The sequence below is a fragment of the Gymnoscopelus braueri genome (assembly GCF_963280865.1).
Source record: "Gymnoscopelus braueri genome assembly, chromosome: 14".
Taxonomy (NCBI): domain Eukaryota; kingdom Metazoa; phylum Chordata; class Actinopteri; order Myctophiformes; family Myctophidae; genus Gymnoscopelus; species Gymnoscopelus braueri.
In genome coordinates this window covers 13886242-13907062 of record NC_137619.1, presented here as the reverse complement: position 1 = coordinate 13907062, position 20821 = coordinate 13886242, and the positions used below count along the sequence as shown (strand labels likewise).

General features: G+C 41.5%; 1 protein-coding gene across 2 annotated transcripts in view; it reads left to right on the top strand.

Moving 5' to 3' along the window:
* psda (pleckstrin and Sec7 domain containing a) overlaps positions 1 to 20821 on the top strand; it is a 103996-nt gene that overhangs the window by 71585 nt on the left and 11590 nt on the right. For both annotated transcript variants that reach the window (XM_080448626.1, XM_080448625.1), the window contains exons 14-19: positions 10563 to 10606; positions 14033 to 14217; positions 14709 to 14779; positions 16165 to 16322; positions 16636 to 16780; positions 17388 to 17531. In XM_080448626.1, coding sequence (XP_080304752.1) covers positions 10563 to 10606; positions 14033 to 14217; positions 14709 to 14779; positions 16165 to 16322; positions 16636 to 16780; positions 17388 to 17531 — 747 coding nt within the window. The remainder of the gene's footprint in view (positions 1 to 10562; positions 10607 to 14032; positions 14218 to 14708; positions 14780 to 16164; positions 16323 to 16635; positions 16781 to 17387; positions 17532 to 20821) is intronic.

Sequence of the window (20821 nt, the reverse complement as noted above, 5' to 3'; positions counted from 1 at the left end):
GGAGTAAAAAAGTATAAAGTATTGAAAAAATGGAAATACTCAAGTTAAAGCAAAAAGCACCTCAAAAGTACAGTACTTGAGTAAATGTACTACTTAGTTACTTTCCACCGCTGCCGACGGCGGAGGAAACCATGTGAGGCGCCGACCTGCTCATCGACCCGGCAGCAGGTAGCAGGGGGTTCACGGTGTCTTGCTCAAGGACACTTTGACGTGGGGAGCAGAGACACGATGGAGCTCCTTTACGCTGCCAAGGCACACAGCATGATCATCAAGTGCTGCGTTCGGTGACATTCTCGTCACCTGGAGAAAAGTTGAACTTGTTTTTTTTTCCTTACATCAGCGATTCCCAGCCTGTGGCCCCGGGGCCCACTCGAGGGCCATGAGGATATTGAAAGTGCCCCCCCCAAATAATTGCCGAAACATTAACCCATTAAGACCTGAGGCGATTCTTAACACATTGAATGCCAATCGCGTAGATCTACGCGAACCTATTTAAAGCCGCAGCGTGCCAGTCGCGTAGATCTACGCGAACCGCCGATTCCCATTGTAATCGCCCAAGGTGCACTTTCCGAATTTTTTTGATCCATTTCCGTTTCCGGTTTCCGGTCGGAAACGGAATTATTCGGGTTCCGTTTTTTTCGATCGTATCCGCTTCCTGTCTGGGATCCTGTTTAAAACTCGATTTTCTCGGTTGTTGTTTTTCTCCTCGCTGATCACTGTTTAGCGTGTATCGGCTGTAGCTTCAAGATGGCGGCTCGCATTTGGAAACTGTTTTCGCTGGACGTTTCTCACGGATCCGCTGTGTGTTTAGAACCAAATGAACGCGCACTTTTAACTTATTTAGCGAGGTCTGTGGCGACATGATAAAAACAAAAAAACAACAATAAAACGCTGGCACTGGTGAGTACATTATGAGATTAAACTCTGGCATGGAATGTGTTAAAAATGGTTTCTAAATCCTAACAAAAAATATACAAAAAATATTTTTTTACGATTTTTCAAAAATAGCAGATCTACAAGCTCATAGCGCGGCACTCTGTGCCGCGCTATGAGCTTGTATATCTGCTATTTTTGAATAGCCAAAGAAATCTAAAGTGACACAGATGCGTTCCAGGTCTTAATTAAGACCGGGAAAGCAACCACTTTAACTATTATTTTATACTTTGGCTATTCAAAAATAGCAGATAGATAGATCTGCTATTTTTAGATCTGCTATTTTTGAAAAATCGTGAAAATATGTGCACATCTTTAAATATATATATATATATATATATATATATATATATATATCGATTTTTTAAGCGAACATTTATACAAACAATATGTTGTTATTGTTGGATACGGTTTTATCCACAATTCCATGCTGTATTGGGTACCATAGGAGAGACGGGTAAACGTTGATAAAAATAACAAGTGGTCAGATGACCAGAAGATTTTCAAGTGGGCCCGTTGAGAACCACTGCAGCTTACATTATCATCACTGTTTGGCATATTAATGTATGAAAAGATGGATGGGATATCAAAGGCAGAGGCATGGATTCCTCTTCTGCCCCCCAGGCAATAACCCCTGGCAATAAAAACACTTTCATAGCTGCATAGATATTCTCTCTTGCCATCTTGATCCAAAATTGAGTATTGTGTGAGTGTGTGCGTGCGTGTTTGTTTGTTTCCTATCAGCATCATCACCTCCCACTCTGTTGTTTTCGTGCGTGTGTGTGTGTGTGTGTGTGTGTGTGTGTGTGTGTGTGTGTGTGTGTGTGTGTTCTCTCCTTCTCTCCCTCGCTTTGTGTTTTCACTATGAGGGCTCTCAACACCACTCTATATATACATAATTCTCATTTGCATCATGCTATTTTCACACTTTCACTTCCTGTAGTGTGTGTGTCCGTCCTCCCACACACCAAGCCATCTAATCAGTATTCAGCGTGTAAGTGGATTAGTATTAATATTGGTACACGGTTCTACCGTGCAACATGTGTGTGTGTTTTTTTTTTTCTTTTAAATTTTTATCCCGCGATTTTTGTAACCCATTTTTTTCACCCGGTGCCAATTTCCTAAGTGATCCTGGGCACTACACCAGCCCTACACCAGTATTACACCTGTCACCCCACAGTAGGGAGGCCAGGGCCGAGCTCATGCTTCCTTCAGGCATGAGAGCCAACTGACCTTCTTGTCACCTGACAGGGGGGAGTTTCCCTGGTTGGACGTAGCGCGTGGAAGGAACACGTTATTCCAACCAGTTCCCTTCCCCTCCATCAGGCGCCCCGGCTGTCATGGGGGAGGCGGTATAGTGACCAGGATTACTACATGTTTTTGTGAGGGTATTAACTACCCTAGGAGACACGGGGAGAACATGCAAACTCCACACAGAGTAGGCCCTTTCGCCAACCCCACCTAGGGGTTGGCGAAACACATGTGTGTGTGTTTATACTATACTGTAGCTACTATTGTTTTTGTCTGCTTTCGGGTTCAGGTCGGGACAAACTTAAACGCTCCCACTAATTCTCTCATGCACGCACACGCCCGCGCGCACACACACACACACACTGTGAATTAGGGCTTGGCAATTAACTGATTGAGGACAGAGAGTCTCAGACAGTGAGTATCCCAGGATGTGTTGTTCATCATTTTATTATTATCGAACGCTTGAAGTTTTGGCTCTTCTGGTTGAAGAAGTACAGCCTGATCCATGCCAGAGTTTTGGGTCTGATGCCCATCTCTATTTTGGAGAGTCCTCTAGACCTGTGATTCTGACTGAAAAGGTCAAGGAAAGAGGGTTTATTACCGACTTAGTGGGAACAGAGCAGGGAATGGTGTGTGTGTGGGAGAGAGCAAGGAGACAACCTCCAACTGCTAGATTAAATGCTGCATGAGACCATAAACATCTCTCTCTCTCTCTCTCTCTCTCGCTCTCTCTCTCTCTCTCTCTATCCACCACGCACCACAATTTGAGATGCTGCCTATGTACATTGTGCAACCATTTCTGGCAATAACACTCACTCTGGTCAGTTCAGGTCGGGTTTCGTTTTGTTCTAGTAACAGCAATTATTTTAAAAGAATCCTCAGTGTTAACTCTTTGAGAGTGTACACATGTATGTGTATCTATTTCTATTTGGACCCCTTGTGGTCTCCAAACCCCATGTTGAGAAACAGTGTTTTACTTTTTTTTTAAAATAGTCACGTGACCCATTGGTTTCCACAGATATATATTTCTGCCGTCCGGCAGAAACTAGCTCACTCCAAAATGTTCATTTTTCAGGAAATGACTAAAACAAAACAAAAAGTAGAGTTATGAGGTTTTGTTCATCATTGATAAGAACAGCTGAATGGACCTCCATGCTCACAATGAGGTTGGAGGTCAAAAGGGGGTGGAGCCTGGAGTCAGCGAAACCAGCTAACTCCACTCTCCTTTGGTGGACTTAGCTGGTTTAGCTGAAGGTTTGAGGATCCAATGGAGTTAGCTGGTTTTGTCAGAAGCACTTTTTAATACTTTTCATTGGTTCAATATTTTTTTATCAACACACAGACGTAAAGGGTGTTCAATAGCACTGATTTATGGAAAAAAATGCAAAAGCGGAAGAATGGAGTTTCTGCCGGACAGCAACAAATTATATAAAAAAACGACTGCGTTTTCAACCAGTAGGTGTCCTACCAGACGACCACAGGATCTAAATGTCTCAATGGAAGGGAGAGTAGGTAGACCACCAACCATCATTGGTTAGTTATGCAAGGGATAATTAATGGGGAGCGGGTCATTATTGAGAAATAAACCCAGACTGGGCGATTAGACCCAGACGCAATAGCTAAGGGGTTTAATCATCCTGAATGGGTGTATTTCACGTGATCACAACAAAATGGAGCTGGTTTTGTTTAGTATTATAGGATTTATAAAAATAATTTTTTCTCTGCTTTCTGTTGGCGAAAATAAGCCATTCCAAACTATGGAATGGATTATCGCGGCGGCACAATTCGTTTTTTCCGATTCTCCCAGACCCCCCTACGTCTTTTAAAGCAATCGGCGGGTGGATCGTTGTGAATTTTCTTAGGTTAGTAAAAACGCTCGGAATCGCTGGCAAGGGCGGCTATAGACGATGGTTTAACTCTGGCAGTCAATGAGTTAATAAAGAAATTAATATTGACCCACAAGTAACAACAAATCAAAGGATTTCATTGCTTACGGTAATGAAGGTATTCCATTAATTTATGCCAGGTGCGTGCAATGCAACGTGGTCGCCTTGGAAAACAACGGGAAGTGTTGATAGAAGTGTCTACTTCTCGCTTCAAATGTTTTCAAAAACAGAGCGATTGAGAGCAATTTTTAGCTGTAAATGACGGTGTGTGTTTATTTACATGGCTACCATGTTGGATATGGCACAAAGTCAAGCAACGCAGATTGATATGAGCCAGGTGCCTTTGATTAGACTGCGGTCTGTTATTGAGTGCAGCGGTCATTATTCAAAAGTAACACACCGCTGAATTCAGTGATTGACCAATCAGAATCAAGCATTCAACCGTGTAATAAAACGTATCAACATACTCTATACAGATTGGTTACTATTAGTAACATTTTATTCACAAATAGGATTGCAGGATTTAATTGTGAGACACTTTTATGTCCACCTACCTTATCCTATACTGTTCACAGTTCAGCTCAAAGCAAACTGTCCAATACCAGTCCAGGACAAAGACAATTTCGTATTATAATTATATATACAATATTGTCTCTGTCGGGTTGAAACCTCATATTATTATTATTATGTCCAAAACTGTTACTTTTCAGGATTCAAATTCAAAAGTATCAAAAGTAGCAGATCTACAAGCTTGTAGATCTGCTGCTTTTGATGCATTTGTGTGATGCTGTAGTATGATCAAGGGCGTTAATTAACCACCAATAAACACAAAAAGTTACAATATGGAGATAAGAGGTTTGTGCCCGACAGTAACAATAAACATTTTTGTATTTAATATATAAAAAATATCACTCTAATACAAAGTAAAATTGGCAATATTATTGTCTTTAATTTTTTCTTGATTACTCCACACCGCCTGCCTAGCGTAGCAGCAGGAGACTGAAGCACGGCCTCCTACAGTGTTCATTCTAGAATGTCATCTTAAATTAAACATCTGTCAGTGTGTCTGTCTGTCTGTATGTCCATCTGTACAGTAGCTAATGTACCTGTAGTCTAGGGCTGCAGATATTGATTACTTTCATACGTTTTGTTATTTTTTTATTTATACAAATAAATAAAAAATCTTACATAAGTGAAAATGTTCTAGTCGGATTAACCAGTGAAGCCTTATTTTACACGTAGAATTACAACGGTGGCGCACAAAAATAGCGGAAACAGCCGATCTACCAGCTCACAGAATCCTAAAAAGTTACGGTTTTGGACATATGAGGTTTCCAACTGAAATGCTTTTCTTGCTGTGTTCATGACATGAGGGCTTCTGTACATTACAGTCCAGCTCTGTGGAGCCTGGCTGATTGACAGGAGAGCAGGGGAGGGACCTAGCTCCGATACAGCGTGCCCATTGGCCACAGCTGCAGAGAGAAATGCGCATTGAGAGAGAGAGAGAGGGAAAAGAGAGAGAGAAAATGAGACAGGGGAGAGAGAGGAGAGCAAGAGAGAGGAAAAATAGTGTGAGAAAATGAGATTGGAGATAGAGAGGGAAAAGCAAGTGAGAAAATGAGAGAGAGAGAGAGAGAGAGAGAGCGAGAGAGAGCTAAAGAGAGGGAGGGGGAGTGAGAAGATGAGAGAGGGAGAGCTAGAGAGAGAGAACCTTAATAAACTGTTCATGCCTGCTAACACATTATTGTTTTCAAGCTTGTGGCTGTAAGACACCAGTTACTGAGGGAGGTGAAAAAAGAGTAGAAAAACACAGGAGAGGAACATCTCACACACACACACACACCCCCACACACACACACACACACACACACACACACACACACACACACACACACACACACACACACACACACACACACACACACACACACACACACACACACACACACACACACACACACACACCTGATAGAGGGAATCGGTAAAGGAGGTGGACACAGGAGGAAGGAGAAAGAAGAAGGGAAACTGCGGGTTAAGTTTTGAGGATAGGGGGACGAGGCGGAGCGAGGGGTGGGGGGGGGGGGGGCAGACAGACATAGTGAAAAGGGAGAGTGATAAACACGCAGTCGGAGGGAGGAGAGGCACAGAGGACGACCAGATACAAACCAGAGAAGAAGATGGAGAGATAACAACCTTTTTCCCCCTCGTGATACTGTTGGAAGGAGAGAAAAAAACATGGACAGACAGAGAGGATAAATAAGACAGGAGGGATTCTCTCGTCTCTCTTTGTTTTTTTGTTGTTTTTTCTTCAAAATCCGCCTGGCTGTGTTGGGAGAGCAACAGGACACGAACAATCGTTCCCTCTTCGTTCTCTCCATCTCCGTCGCTTTATTCTGTCTCCTAATCTAGTCTTGTTTCATTCATTGCTTCATCTGTAGTCAAGGGGTTGTTTTGGTGTGGTGCTGGTGGCAGTGACGTCATTTTGGGGATTTCTCTATTTGAGACCGTGTTGGTGATTTACGCTCCTGTGCACCTGTCTGTCTGTCTGTCTGTCTATCTGTGCAGTTTGTCTATCTGTGTTGTCTGAGGGGCTGTGTTTGCATCCGTGTCGGAGTCCCTGACATGAGGGATGTACATTTTTGTCTCTGGTCAATGTTTTGGTTGTTCCTTTAGGTCGGTGTACGTACAGACGTGGACAGCGTGTATAACTGAACCTATATGAATATGACATAATACGATATGTTTACACATACATGAGCCTTTGCTTTGTGTTATGACTAGTGCCGTGTCTCTGTTGTGACTTTGAGGGATTTTACTGCAAATTGTCAGTGGCACGCACACACACACACACACACACACACACACACACACACACACACACATACTGTACACACACACACACACACACACACACACACACACACACACACACACACACACACACACACACACACACACACACACACACACACACACACTCATTGAAGAATCCATGAATATTCAGTGTCTGATGTTTCAGCTCTTATCTCAGAATCCAAAGATCCACCCAGTGCAATAAATACCAACACAGCTCACACACGCTACAGAGACGGCAAGATCTTGCATGCAGCAGAATAAACAAACACAATAACAGTACATAATCGCACATGCCTCAAGGACAAACAGGTATTGCTATATATCGGTGTGATATCTTTACTAAACGGTGTGATAAAACACGTGAAATCTCATCTATTTAAGCAAACACGCACAACGCTGGATTTTTGGCACGCTCCCAAACGGTTGCCGGTTCTTCTCCTCATTCATAATGAACAGAGCTAGATCCATAATGCAGACGCTAGGCTTCTGCTGAGGGCTTGATACAGAGTTTCAGGCTCTTGTGGCGTAGGTCTGGAGATCGGCACTTCAGACACACACACACACACACACACACACACACACACACACACACACACACACACACACACACACACACACACACACACACACACACACAGTAAGGGGTACTGTTGTTATTAATTTGTGTTGGCATCCAAGGCAATTGTGTCTTACACCAGACAATACAATCTGACAGCGGGATTTGGATGAAGTCCAGAGTGTCTGGTCCGTCTCCCTGACTCTTCTTCCCGGACCAGTACATTGTCTGTGTCTGCTGGTAAAGATAGTCTCAGTCTAGTCTCTAAAGAAGATAGTTTTGGAAGTTCTGTGATCTGTGCGGAGCGTTGTGTTTGGTTGTGTTTGGTTGTGTTTGGTCCTATTGTACTGTTGTATGTTATACTCTCTCTCTCTGTCTGTCCCATTTGCCATTGTCATCTCAGTGCTCTGAGGAAAAAAGAAAGCCTATTATTCAAATAGTTTTTTGGGGTGGGGGATGTAAGATGTAAGAGAAGGACGATTCATAAAATTAATCAATTAAAAAAGACAATTTGGTGGAGACATTTGCATCTCCATACACATATTTCCTCTATACACATTTCACCTTTTTGGGGTCTTTTCCACATAAGCAAACAAAGACACTCGAGAAAAACACAACAAAAACAGGAGTAACCTTGACTTAGCTCCTCTTGGGTTCCCGTGTCTCCCATTGGTGTGTCATAATGATTGGCGTCAACAGCATCCACTCTACTGGTGGGCGTTCGCGCTCGCGCTCACTATGCTCGGTGCGCACCGGGCGGGAGGCCAGGGGCACTGACCCGTTCCGCTATCCAAGAACCCCCCGCTCTCGCTCCCTGAGGCCCCTGGCCTTCCCTGACCTTCTGGGAAAGACCCAGGATGCACATAACCACCCCCAGGCCCGCAAGAAGAAGGCGAAGGACAAGGTACAACAACCCAACAGTCTATCCAACTAATAATTGATTTGAATAAAATAAGCAAAATAATATTTTCTTTCTTTTTTTTGTTGTTCTTTTTTTCCGGCATGTCATTATGGTAAATTATAGTTGTTCAACGAAGTATGGAGTATGTCTAGGATGTTTATTAGACTAATCAATTTAATATATTATAAAAAACATATATTCAATTTGTTGCTCTTCTTGATTATTCAATGAATCGAAAAGGTAATCAATAGAATAATTGCTAGAATAATTGCTTCAAAAATTATCTATAGTTAATTATCTGTAACATAATTACCAATGTGTATATGGTAGAGGTACGTTAATACAATACAACTAGTACATCTGCAGGGGGTAGACTTGGTCTGCCTACTCTTCAGATCTTGTGGTCAGGTAGGACACCTACTGGTTGACAACTGGTACTGCTGGAAGGACAAAGCGCAATTCATGCTCTTCCCAAACAGGCTTTATGTTATACACTGTGTAGTGAAGAAGTGTGGGCACTCACTCACGCAGATTCACAACATGGGTTGCACATAAAAGTTATGCATTGCAGCTTTAAGGGGTTAAGATTAATATGACCATAATGAATCTGTTTAATTTACCTTTAATATATATATATACTTATTTTTTAATATATCAAAAAGTGATGTTTATTTTTATTTTAAGTTAAATGTTCTCAAATAGAAACTTTAATCAAATCATAACATTTTCAAATGAATTTCAATAGTGTTTTGCAATTGCACAAAATATCGCTCAAAACATCGGTAACTAGAAAAGGTGCTCCTCGGAGCACAGGTCTCCACCAGGTAAGGTAGGTTATTGTGGGCCAGCGTTGTTTGGAATTCACCAATCAGGATGGAATATGAAAAATGTGATGGATCGGTCTTGATCACTTGACTATAGAGTTAATGTGTACCGATTTGCGTGATGTTTGGACAAAATCTGTAGGAGTACTGTCAAAAATTTTGTTTTGCAAAAAACGGCCTCCTGGTGGCGCTGTAACAGGCCCATGTGAAAGATTTGGGGCAGAGGTTCTGCTCTGGCATCCAGGGAGTGTGTGTGCACAGTCTTACTGCGATCAAGCCAATGGTGCCGGAGATTAGCTGGTCACAGACGGAACCACGGACGGACGGACAGGGTGCAAAACATAGTCTCGGCCATGCCTTTCGGCCTGGCAGAGACAGTAATTGGTTGTTTAGGACTCTCCAAAATCGGGATCAGAATAGGACCGGAGAAACTGTCGTGCTCTACAAATAATGTCCCTTCACATCCCTGGTCAGAAAGCAGCTTTTATCACAGACCAGACTGACTCAGGGCTGTGGAATGCTGTCATTTGTTCCCTGTCGTGTTAGTGAATGCCAGTGGTGGAAAGTAACTAAGTACGTTTAAGTACTGTACTTAAGTACATGTTTGAGGTAATTTATCTTTACTGGTGTATTTTCAATCAATTTCAATTATTTTTACATCTCAGAGTCAAATATTGTGCTTTTTACTCCACTAAAACTTGAGTTAGTTACTTTGTAGATTTGGATTATTATTACAAAACGTACATTAACCACTTCAGCCCTATTTAAACTTTACAAGCTCACAACGTGTCGCGATGCGACACGTTGTGAGCTTATAGATCTGCTATTTTCAAAAGATTTGTATACATTTTATACATTTGAAACCTGTGAAATGGGACATTCTGCACAATGGGTACTTTTACTTTTGGTACTAAGTATATTTTGATGCCAATACTTTTGTACTTTTACTCAAGTACATTTTGAATTCTGGACGTTCACTTGTAACAGAGTATTTCTACATTGCAGTATTGATACTTTTATTTAATTAATGTGAGTACTTTTACCACCGCTGGAGAATGCATCTGTGTTGGTAATTGCATCGGTGGTGAAGTCAAGTTGAGCAGGAAAGAAGTTCCTGTTTTGGTTCATAGTTGGCATTGGCAAGATAAATGCATTCACATTGGAATTTAATATTAGATTATTTAAATGTTTTAGTCGTTATGCCAATTGATTCCTCACCACATACACACATTTCTGTGTTGTCGCTGCTGTTGTAGTGAGGAGCCCCTACTGGGAGGACATGAGTGGCGCAAATGCACGCACACGCACCCACACTCAATCAATCAATCTAATTCCTCTCTCTCGTCTCTCACCAGGCTCTGTACAGCTCCATTAAGAATGAGAAACTACAGTGGACCATGTAAGTTCCTTCCTGGGAGAAGATTAGTGTGTGTGTGTGTGTGTGTGTGTGTGTGTGGGTGTGTGTGTGTGTGTGTGTGTTTGAGATAAATAGTATTGTTATATTGTAGTGTGTGTGTGTACAGTACATGTGCACTGTGTGTGCGTGCATGAGTGTTAATGGTCTATTCATGACCTGGCCCTCCATACTACCCTGACACCCTAATTTTAAAACTCTGTTGCCATGGAGACCGGTTTCTTATTTCCTACTGGCAGTAATTACAGGTCAACTTCTCCACTCCTGTTCGCGCGTGTGCGTGCTCGCGTGTGTGTGCTCGCGTGCGCCTATGCGTATGTGTGCACACCTTCATCCCACTCATACTCTATATTGTTGCTGTCGGGCAGAAACCTCTTATCTCCATATTTTAACTTTTTGTTTTTTTCATAAATGAATGCTCTACTTGATCATACTACAGCAGCACACAAAAGCATCAAAAGTAGCAGATCTGCAGGTCGAATTTTGAGCTTGTAGATCTGCTACTTTGCTATTTTTGAATTTCAATCCTGAAAAGTTACAGTTTTGGACATACAGTATGAGGTTTCCACCCGACAGAGACGATATTGTCACATGCTGTATTTCAGTGTTCATTTTGTTGACTAAGACGAGACTAAAATACGATTTAGTCGACTAAGACTGAACAATTTCAGTTGACTACAAGTAAGACGCGCGAACGCGGTAAGCGAACGCAAAAAAAGAAAAAAAAGAATGAAAAAAAATATTTAAAAAAAAGTTTTTTTTTTAAATCTGCGTTAAAAGGAGCATCTTAGAAAAATACAAATTCCCAAAAAAAAAACTTGGAATGTTTTTGAACAATTCAACAAAGTGTTTGAAGTGCCTGTTTCACCCACTTCCGGGGGGCGGAGCCAAAATCCGAGCCCGATGTATTTGTTCGTAGACCCCCACTTAGGGGGGGTAGAAAAAGTTTGGGAGCGATTCGGGCACTTTTCATTTAACATGGGGTTTCAATGGGGAGTTTTTAGGAGCCTTCTCCGGGGCGTGGCTTCCGGGGGAAGGGGCGGGCTTAAACGCAACCTTGACAGGTGTGTTCAGTTTTCAAAGACCTTTCATTTGATGTATGGTACGTCTAAATTGGACATTTACTTATCTCAGAGGAGCTGCACACAGGCAGTGCACACGGAGACACAGACAGAGACACAACCCAAGCAGGGTTACATAGTAAGCTCCACTTGGTCGCCTCCTCCCGCGTTCGCAAAAATAGGACTAAAACTAAATGGTGTGTTATTCAAAAGACAAAGACTAAATCAGAATTTGCTGTCAAAATGAACACTGCTGCATTTATCTATATCTTCTTAGTGATTATTCTGTCGGTTACTTTTTGATGAAATTAATAATCGGCAAGCTATGTTTTTTTGGGGGTGGGGGGGGGTTACAAGCTCAAAGATCTAGGGCTGCAACAGTTAATAAAACAAATCCATTTAAAGGAATATATATATATATATATATATATATATATATATATATATTCAAATCTATAATTTGATATTGATTTCAATAAATAAATAAAAATTGGGGGGAAATAATGTAGCTTCTTTTTTTCAATACTATAATAACAAATTATCAAGGACACTTTTTAAGTTGCTTGATTCAATATTTAGATATTAGATATTCATTTTATCAGACACACCCCCTTCCTATACAAACCCAGGAAGGCTGAGTAAACGTTAAAATGAGCCCAAACATGCTTGAAAGTGAAATATCCCTTTAAACCCTTTATACCTGGTAATTAATTCCGTATTTTCCTCCCCCTCTACACCAAATCTCTTATATCTGGTTACAGCTAATGTTCCCCCTAGAATAGGGCCGTTAGGGATCAAGTGTTTAAAGCTAAATGGACCCTTTATCTGCCTTCTGATTGGTCCCTGACTGACCAACCAACAGGCTCCTTTCCACCTTGTTCTGCCTTGTTAAATTATACAGGTTTTTGGAGAAAAAACACGTTATGCCCAGTAACTATACAGTACACGAGATGTGCCTTTTTACTGAAGCCAAGTTTAAAATATGAATTGAATACATCAATATGGCAACTGAAAAGCTTTTTATATAATGGTAGTGGATGGAGAGAGAGATTTTTTGTCTAACCAAGCAACAGCAACAAAGCGTCAATTACACTGTGGGAGAGGTTGAAGTTGTGTAGTTAGGTTGTCATGAAGTGACTAGTCCAACTGGCGAGATGTCTTGCTCCGTTGCGTCGTTAATTCAAAATTGATTATCCAAAAATAGTCTCCTCATTGACTTAAATTGTGCAGTGAAACGGCTCTATTTTAGCACATAGAGGAATGCAAACAAGGCTAATTCTGCCAGTAACATCACAAAACCCATACGGCATTGTTTTTTAAATAAGAATTGATTTAGCTATTGTTATTAGGAAGAAGACCCAGATCCCGATCTTCAAATAGTATCAACCCTTGACATTTGTTTTGACATTTTGTGATGTCTTTTTTTATGTTATATATTGCAGGAATCAGCTTTTTTGTGTTCATTTATGTGCTGAAAGAGTTTGAGGGCTATTTTACCGTGCAATGTAAGTCAATGAACAGGCTATTTTTGGATTATCAATGTCTTAATCAACAGCCTAACGATCCAAGGAATCTCGCTAATTGGACTATAGTTAACATCTTGATGAGATAAGTACACAACCCCAAACCTCTACCAAAAGTGTCCCTGTGCTTTTAAGCCTCAGAACAACATGGGAAAAACAGCCTGAATATCGTTCCCTCTTTGAGTGTCCCTTTAGGTTTCATCTGTTCCTGTCTCAACAAGCTGACACTCAGCCCTGGCATTTCACTCTCCTTTCTCTGTTCTGCTACTTTCCTCCCCTCCTCTCTGTGGATTTAGGATGCCTAGCTGTTCCTTAGCAACAGATGACAGCAGTATAGTGTATACGCTGTGTGTGTGTTAGCCGCAGTAGCCAGTGTGATAGCTAGCATAGCTGGAAACACACTGACACATCGCACTGGCATCTAGGGACACAACACAAGAAAGAGTGAATGTTGGTCTTTGACCAAGTCCCACCGGAGCCATCTCTCTCCCAGTGCTGCCAGATTTTGCGAGAGGAACAAGTAACCAGGTCTATGAAAACAAGCCCAAAAAGAAGCAGACAGTTTTACCACTTAATACCCTAGACTGTTTGAAAATAGCCTATTTTCATGCTCACAACGCATCAAGTTGTGACAGGTTGTGAGCTTGTAGATCTGATATTTTCAAAAAATATGATATATTTATATTTGGAATATTTGTTGAAACATGTTCCCTGGCACACAATATTTTGAGTCTGTGTCTGTGTGTGTGTGTGTGTGTGTGTGTCACAATGATGTTTAATCCATATTGACATCTAACATGAAGTTTGTCCCCTCTCCCTTCCCGTAGCGATGAGGAGGAGCATCATAAGTCAGAGTTGTCAGACGTACGGACAGACTCCGCCTCCCACACCTTGAAGCGTGTTGTGAGTGGTGGAAACCCTCTGGTGGGCGTTGCCCATCAGGCTGATGCTGAGCTGTATAAAAACGGCTTCCTGATTCGCAAAATCCACGCAGACCCCGATGGAAAGAGGAGTATGTCTAGTTATTATTATTATTATCCTTATTATTGTTATTATTATTAGTAGGCCTGTCACAATTATTACATAATCGTCTAATCGCAATTATTTGAGATAATCGCAATTATATTTGCATAATCGTCATACTCGTTTCCATGTTAAAATGTTCACACATTTTCAAATAATATTTGTTTTGCTTGTAGATCAGCTATTTCTGCTTTTTTTACATGTACAAAATTATTAGATATGTGAATAATTTCTTTGTGTGTTTCAGTTATTTGTCATATCTGCCCTGTGCAACTTTTGATTATGAAGCCTAAAAGGCTTCATATGTTCCAATGTTTAATGGCCAAACACACAATGAAATCATTAATCGCAATTATTTGACTGACAATTAATTGTCAACTTAAATTTGTAATCGTGACAGCCCTAATTATTAGCTGTTATTACTACATCCCTAGAATGTACTTGTAGTAATTGTTTTCCACAATTCCTCCTTTCCCCCAGCTCCACGTGGTAAGAGAGGGTGGAAGTCTTTCTATGGGCTCCTGAAAGGCCTGGTCCTTTACCTGCAGAAGGTAAATACAGTAACAAACCACACCACTGTATTCTATACTTATAAACACCTGGTTCTATACTTGTATACCACACCACTTTATTCTATACTGAATGTATCTGCTAAGAATAAATAATATACCACACTACGGTGGTCCAGGATAACAGGAATATTACCGTAAATTTCGGACTATAAGCCGCGACTTTTTTCCCATTTTTCGACCCTGCGGCTTATATAACGGTGCGGCTTATCTATGGATTTTTACAGCTAACGGCCACTAGGGGACCTCCTAAATCTATGGATTTTACACCCGCGGCTTATAGTCCAGTGCGGCTTATATATGTACAAATCATTCAATTTAGCTGCTGCGGCTTATACTCAGGTGCGGCTTATAGTGCGAAATTTACGGTAATCATGATACACGCATTAACAGTGTAACCTTGTAAGGTGTAAGGGGCCGTGTCCACACAAAGTGTCTTCGAGCTACCAGCGCCAGTCTGCCATGCATTTCTATGCATGTGCTGGAGCACTCTCTCTTCCCAGCGCTGACCATCGCACTTAAGCACTGTCAACGATGTTTTTTGGCGCAGCACGCTAGGCGCTGATTGTGTGACAACCATGTATTTACAAACCAACGTTTAATTGTTAATACAACCATGTTTACAATGTTTCAGCTAAGGTATTTGTGCTAATTACGCAGATGACAGTACATTCGAGCACAGTAACCAATGCAAAGACTTTAGGGAGGTCCTTCATATTGGGATGCTGATGTGATTGGTCTCCAAAGCAGTAGGCGGATTGTCTGGCTACCTGAAACTAGTGTGTGTGTATGTTGTGTTGTGTGAACAGTGCAGTGGTGGAAAAAGTACTCAAATTCTTTACTTAAGTAAAAGTACCAATACTGCAATATAAAAATACTCTGTTACAAGTAAAAGTCCAGAATAAAAAATGTACTCGAGTAAAAGTACAAAAGTATTGGCATCAAAATGTACTTAAAGTACCAAAAGTAAAAGTACTAAATATTTGAAAATAGCCGATCTACAAGCTCACAACGCGTCGCGGTGCGACGCGTTGTGAGCTTGTAGATCTGCTATTTTCAAATAGCCTAGGTATAAAACAGGGCTAAAGTGGTTAATGTGCGTTTTATAATATCATAATTTTTATCTGAAAAGTAACTAGTAACTAAAGTTTTCAAATAATTGTAGTGGAGTAAAAGTACAATATTTGCCTCTGAGATGTAGTGGAGTAGAAGTAAAAATATTGGAAATTGGAAATACTCAAGTAAAGTACAAATACCTCAAAATTGTACTTAAGTACAGTACTTAAGTAAATGTACTTAGTTACTTTCCACCACTGGAACAGTGCAGTACAGATGGTGTTGTTAACATTGTGTTGTGTATGTTGCAGGGGGAGTGCAGTGCAGACGGGGAGGTGAGCGATGAGGACTTGAAGAATGCAGTGTCCATCCATCACTCTCTGGCCATGAAAGCTGTCGACTACAACAAGAGACCAAACGTCTTCTACCTGAGGACCGCCGACTGGAGAGTCTTTCTGTTCCAAGCCCCGTAAGACTGTCTGAAGTCCGTCTGTCTGTCTGTTTGAGAAGAAATCAGTTTCTGTTTGATAACATTCAACTTATATGCAAAAGATTAATACAAAAATAAATATTTAATTTACGGGGGAAAAAAACACAAAAAGTTAAAATATAGAGATAAGAGGTTTCTGTAAATAGTTAATTTACAGGGGAAAAAACACAAAAAGTTAAAATATAGAGATAAGAGATTTCCACTGATTTGAAGGATTGTTCAGTCTCATCGCTGAACAACGGGCGGGGACTCAATTTAAACTCCTCCTCTTCCTCTGTTCTTCGTCATCTAGAAACGCAGAGCAGATGCAGTCGTGGATCACCAGGATCAACGCGGTGGCCGCCATGACTTCAGCCCCGCCCTTCCCCGCCGCTATTGGCTCCCAGAAGAGGTTCAGCCGCCCGCTGCTGCCTGGTTCCAACACTAAACTAACACAGGTACATTACTGTCTGGGTCCAATACAAAACTAACACAGGTACATTACTGTCTGGGTCCAATACTAAACTAACACAGGTACATTACTGTCTGGTTCCAACACTAAACTAACCATACACTACTGTCTGGTTCCAACACTAAACTAACCATACACTACTGCCTGGGTCCAACCATAGTTATAATATATCTACAGAACGGATGGCCCCGCCCCCCTTTCAATGAATCAGTCACATGATTATAGTGTGAATCATTTCACATCATGACATGTTAACTGATATTTATATAACATAAAACGTCTCATGTTATAACGTGATAACTTCTACTGTTGCGGCGCATTGAAAGCTTAGAGCAGTGGTTCTCAAAGTTGGGTCAAGTTTCGGGGGGGGGGGGGGGGGGGTCCAGTGGGTCCCCAGCTAAATTTGTCAATACAGCATCACAATCATTTTAACCACTTTATCCATATCTTACACGTTGGCTATTCAAAACTAGCAGATATTCAAGCTCACAGCGAGCTCACTGCGAGCTTGTAGAGAAAAAAAAGAAGAAAAAAAAGTGTTTGAAAATGATGATTGTGACAGACAGGTCTGTTCTTCTGTGGTGTCTCGTCAGGAGGAGCAGGTGAAGTCTCATGAGGGTCGCTTCAGGGCCGTCTCCACGGAGCTGGCCGACCTGACGGCCACGCCCCCCGACCGGAAGGTCAAAGGTCGTGAGCAGGAGGAACACAAACTACGGCAGGAGTACCTGGAGTTTGAGGTGAGAGGTTGAACATGCACACGCGTGCGCGCGCACACACACACACACACACACACACACACACACACACACACACACACACACACACACATACAAATCTACTACAGTCCGACCCATGCCAGATTTTGGGGTACAGTCCTAGACTAGCGATGACCAATGTTTTGACAAAAAAAGTTCTAGAAATCAGTTTCTGTTTGATACCATTCAACTTATAAGCAAAAGATGAATACAAAAATAATAGTTAAAACATTTAAAATAAGCAAACTTCATTACGTAAATAAAAGCAAGTACATATAACATGAATTATACAGTGAAAAAGCAAATAAAAGAAAACATCTAATACACACAGTTATGGCCATTTAAAGTTTTAATCACCTCTGTAACACTGCTGTAGTGCCCCATGTATATGTGCAGTTTATTTATTAATTATTTTGGTGGCTATTCTCATGCCAGACCTCTGAACAGTGTTTGTGCAAAAGTTTGGTGCGTATTGGAGCTACGGTGCACCTTGAAATGTGTGGCCCCCGGGTGGGCCCCTGGCAGCAGTAAGCTGTGTTGTACAATGTGGCCCCTGGTGTGACTATTCTCATGTCAGACCCCTGAACAGTGTCTGTGGTATGTTTGGTGCAGATCAGAGAATCAGAATCAGAATCAAACTTAGTCAGAACTACAGGTAACATGGGTGAAATTATGCATCAATGCAGTTAAAAGATAGATAGAGCATCATAGCATAGAAATAGAATGAAGTGCATTGAAAAAGTGGCAAATGTGCATAATAAATTAAGAGTCATGAAATGTATGTAAAGGAGAGTCCATTTGAAATACAGATCAGTTCAGTCTGTACATTAAAACACTGTGCAGTGGTAACAGGCTTAGCTCTTATTCAGCCAGATCAAAACTGTTCAGGAGTCTGCAGTCTTGCTCCTGGCGCTCCTGTATCGTTTGCCTGGCCGTGGATGCAGCAGTGGTGTGAACAGACCATGGCTGGGGTGGTAAATGTCCCTGATGATACTTTCAGCCTTTCAGCCACACAACGTCTCTCGTGTATATCCTGAAGAGGGGGGAAGCTTCGTCTCCCACGATGGCCTGCACTGTCCGCACCACACTCTGTAGTGTTTTGCGTTCAGCGGTGGGACCATGTGGCCTGTGGCTATGGTCCCTGGTGTGACTATTCTCATGGCAGACCACCTGAACAGTGTTTGTGAAGTGAAGTGAAGCCTCGCAAGTCAGGATGTTAACGCTTGTGAAGTCCGCCGTCCACAGTCCAAGGTCGACCCACCCTTTACCTTCTAGGCAATTTCAATATAGGAAAGAAATACAAATAAATTAAAGAATCCTGGCACCCGCTCTTTAAAAACCTGTGTTTTAAGCCAATGAGAGAGATAGAAAAAAAAGTGTTTCTTTAAAAAAAAAAAAAATGAATGAGCAATGCTTTTAACACTGCCAGCATATTCATCATCTGGGTCAGCATGACACTTCTATCAAGAAAGATGTTAGCAGCCACATGATTTATCAGCAGCCAATCTCATCCAAGGCCATAACGGAGGTTCTCTGAGGTATCTGAGAGGTGATTGAAGGGAGGGGGGGAGGGGAGGAGGGCAGATGCTTATTTGCTGAAGTGTCGTATTTCTCTGCCATGGCTGAGTGAAATCTCAACATTTACAAATTTGCCCTCAAAGTCGAAGGTAAATGTCATTTGGTAAATGTCATTTTAGGTCCCACCCACACTTTAGGGCCAAGTAGACTAGACCGTGGGTCTTCAATAGGGGGCCGAGGACCCCTTAGGGGGTCCACAGAGTTATTACAGGGGGGCTGCCAAATCTTTGTATGTATATATACTTTGTGTTGTATTTTTACATTAACCTTGCACTTGAACCCTTGCATCACTATTCTGAGGGGAACTTTAGCGGAAAATGGCAGATCACAAGCACACAACGTTGTGAGCTTGTAGATTGGCTATTTTCGGCAAAGACGTTTGGTGTAGAGGGGAAAAAAGAGCACACCAAGTACAGAGCCAAAGGTCAAGATTACTAAGTATTGAGGGTTTAAGTGGTTACATGTCTGGAAAATACACATGAATCCAACATATTAATAGAAAAGATTCAGATAAGTAAACGATAGTGTACACAATGATTATATAATGCATCGTTAGTATGTTTATTATGCCTCACGGGTCTCACGGGTCCGCCTCACGGGTCCATTTGGTTCCCTTTGTACAATCTCAGAGTTATGGGGGGGGGGGGAGTTGAGAATCATTGGAATAGGGCATTAATTTATGGGGAAATAGACGATGAATTTAAATATGAATTATCGACATACTGTAAGAAGGTTTCTGCCCGGCTAGCAGCAAAGTTCTACATCTTGTTGGCATTGTTCTAGTTGTGCAGACTTTTTAAGATTCCACAGCATTCAGGTCGATACATCATAGCACACACACACCACACTCGGGGGGGGGGGGCAGACTGTACATCATTCTCTGCTCATTTCCAAGGGGCGGCCGGCCATAGCTGAGTGGGTAAAGAGGCCGTCTGGGGAAACAGAAGGGCCCCGGTTCAACGCTCCGCTGGCCTCGTCTATGTGTCAAAGTGTCCCCTTGAGCAAGGCACTTAACTTCTAACTGCTCCCTGGGTACTGTGTTTAATAGCTCTCACTGCTCCTAATAGGATGATGGGTGTATGCAGAGGACAAATGTACATGAATGATAGTGAGCTTTATTTTTATAGCACTTTTTCATACATAGAAATGCAGCTCAGAGTGCTGTAGAATGCAGCAAAAAATCTAAACAGATTTAAAAACGATGCAGACAAATCTAAAACGGCTCAAAACAACGACAAAAACAGCAGCAACAAGGTGCTGACTGCTGAGCAATACATCTCATAAGATGGTAGTTAACCCATAAAAACCGGGAATGCATCTGTGTAACCACTTAAACCATTATTTTATACTTTGGCTATTCAAAAATAGCAATTATACAAGCTCATAGCACGGCACCGAGTGCCGTGCTATGAGCGTGTATATCTGCTATTTTCAAAAAACTTGCAAATTTGTGCAAATCTTTGAATATATATATTTCTTTTAAGTAAACATTTTTAACTCAAATCTTTGCTTCTGGGGGGTCCCTGTAACAAAACATTTTCAGATGTTTGGTCACCGACCCCGGTGGCCAAATACATTAAATTTTGGAGGTCCTTGACATGAAAAAGTTTGAGAACCACTGATAAAACAACATAAGTTTAGAAGACATTGTAGAATCGGAACCTCAGGCCTTAATTAATTAATTAATTAATCGG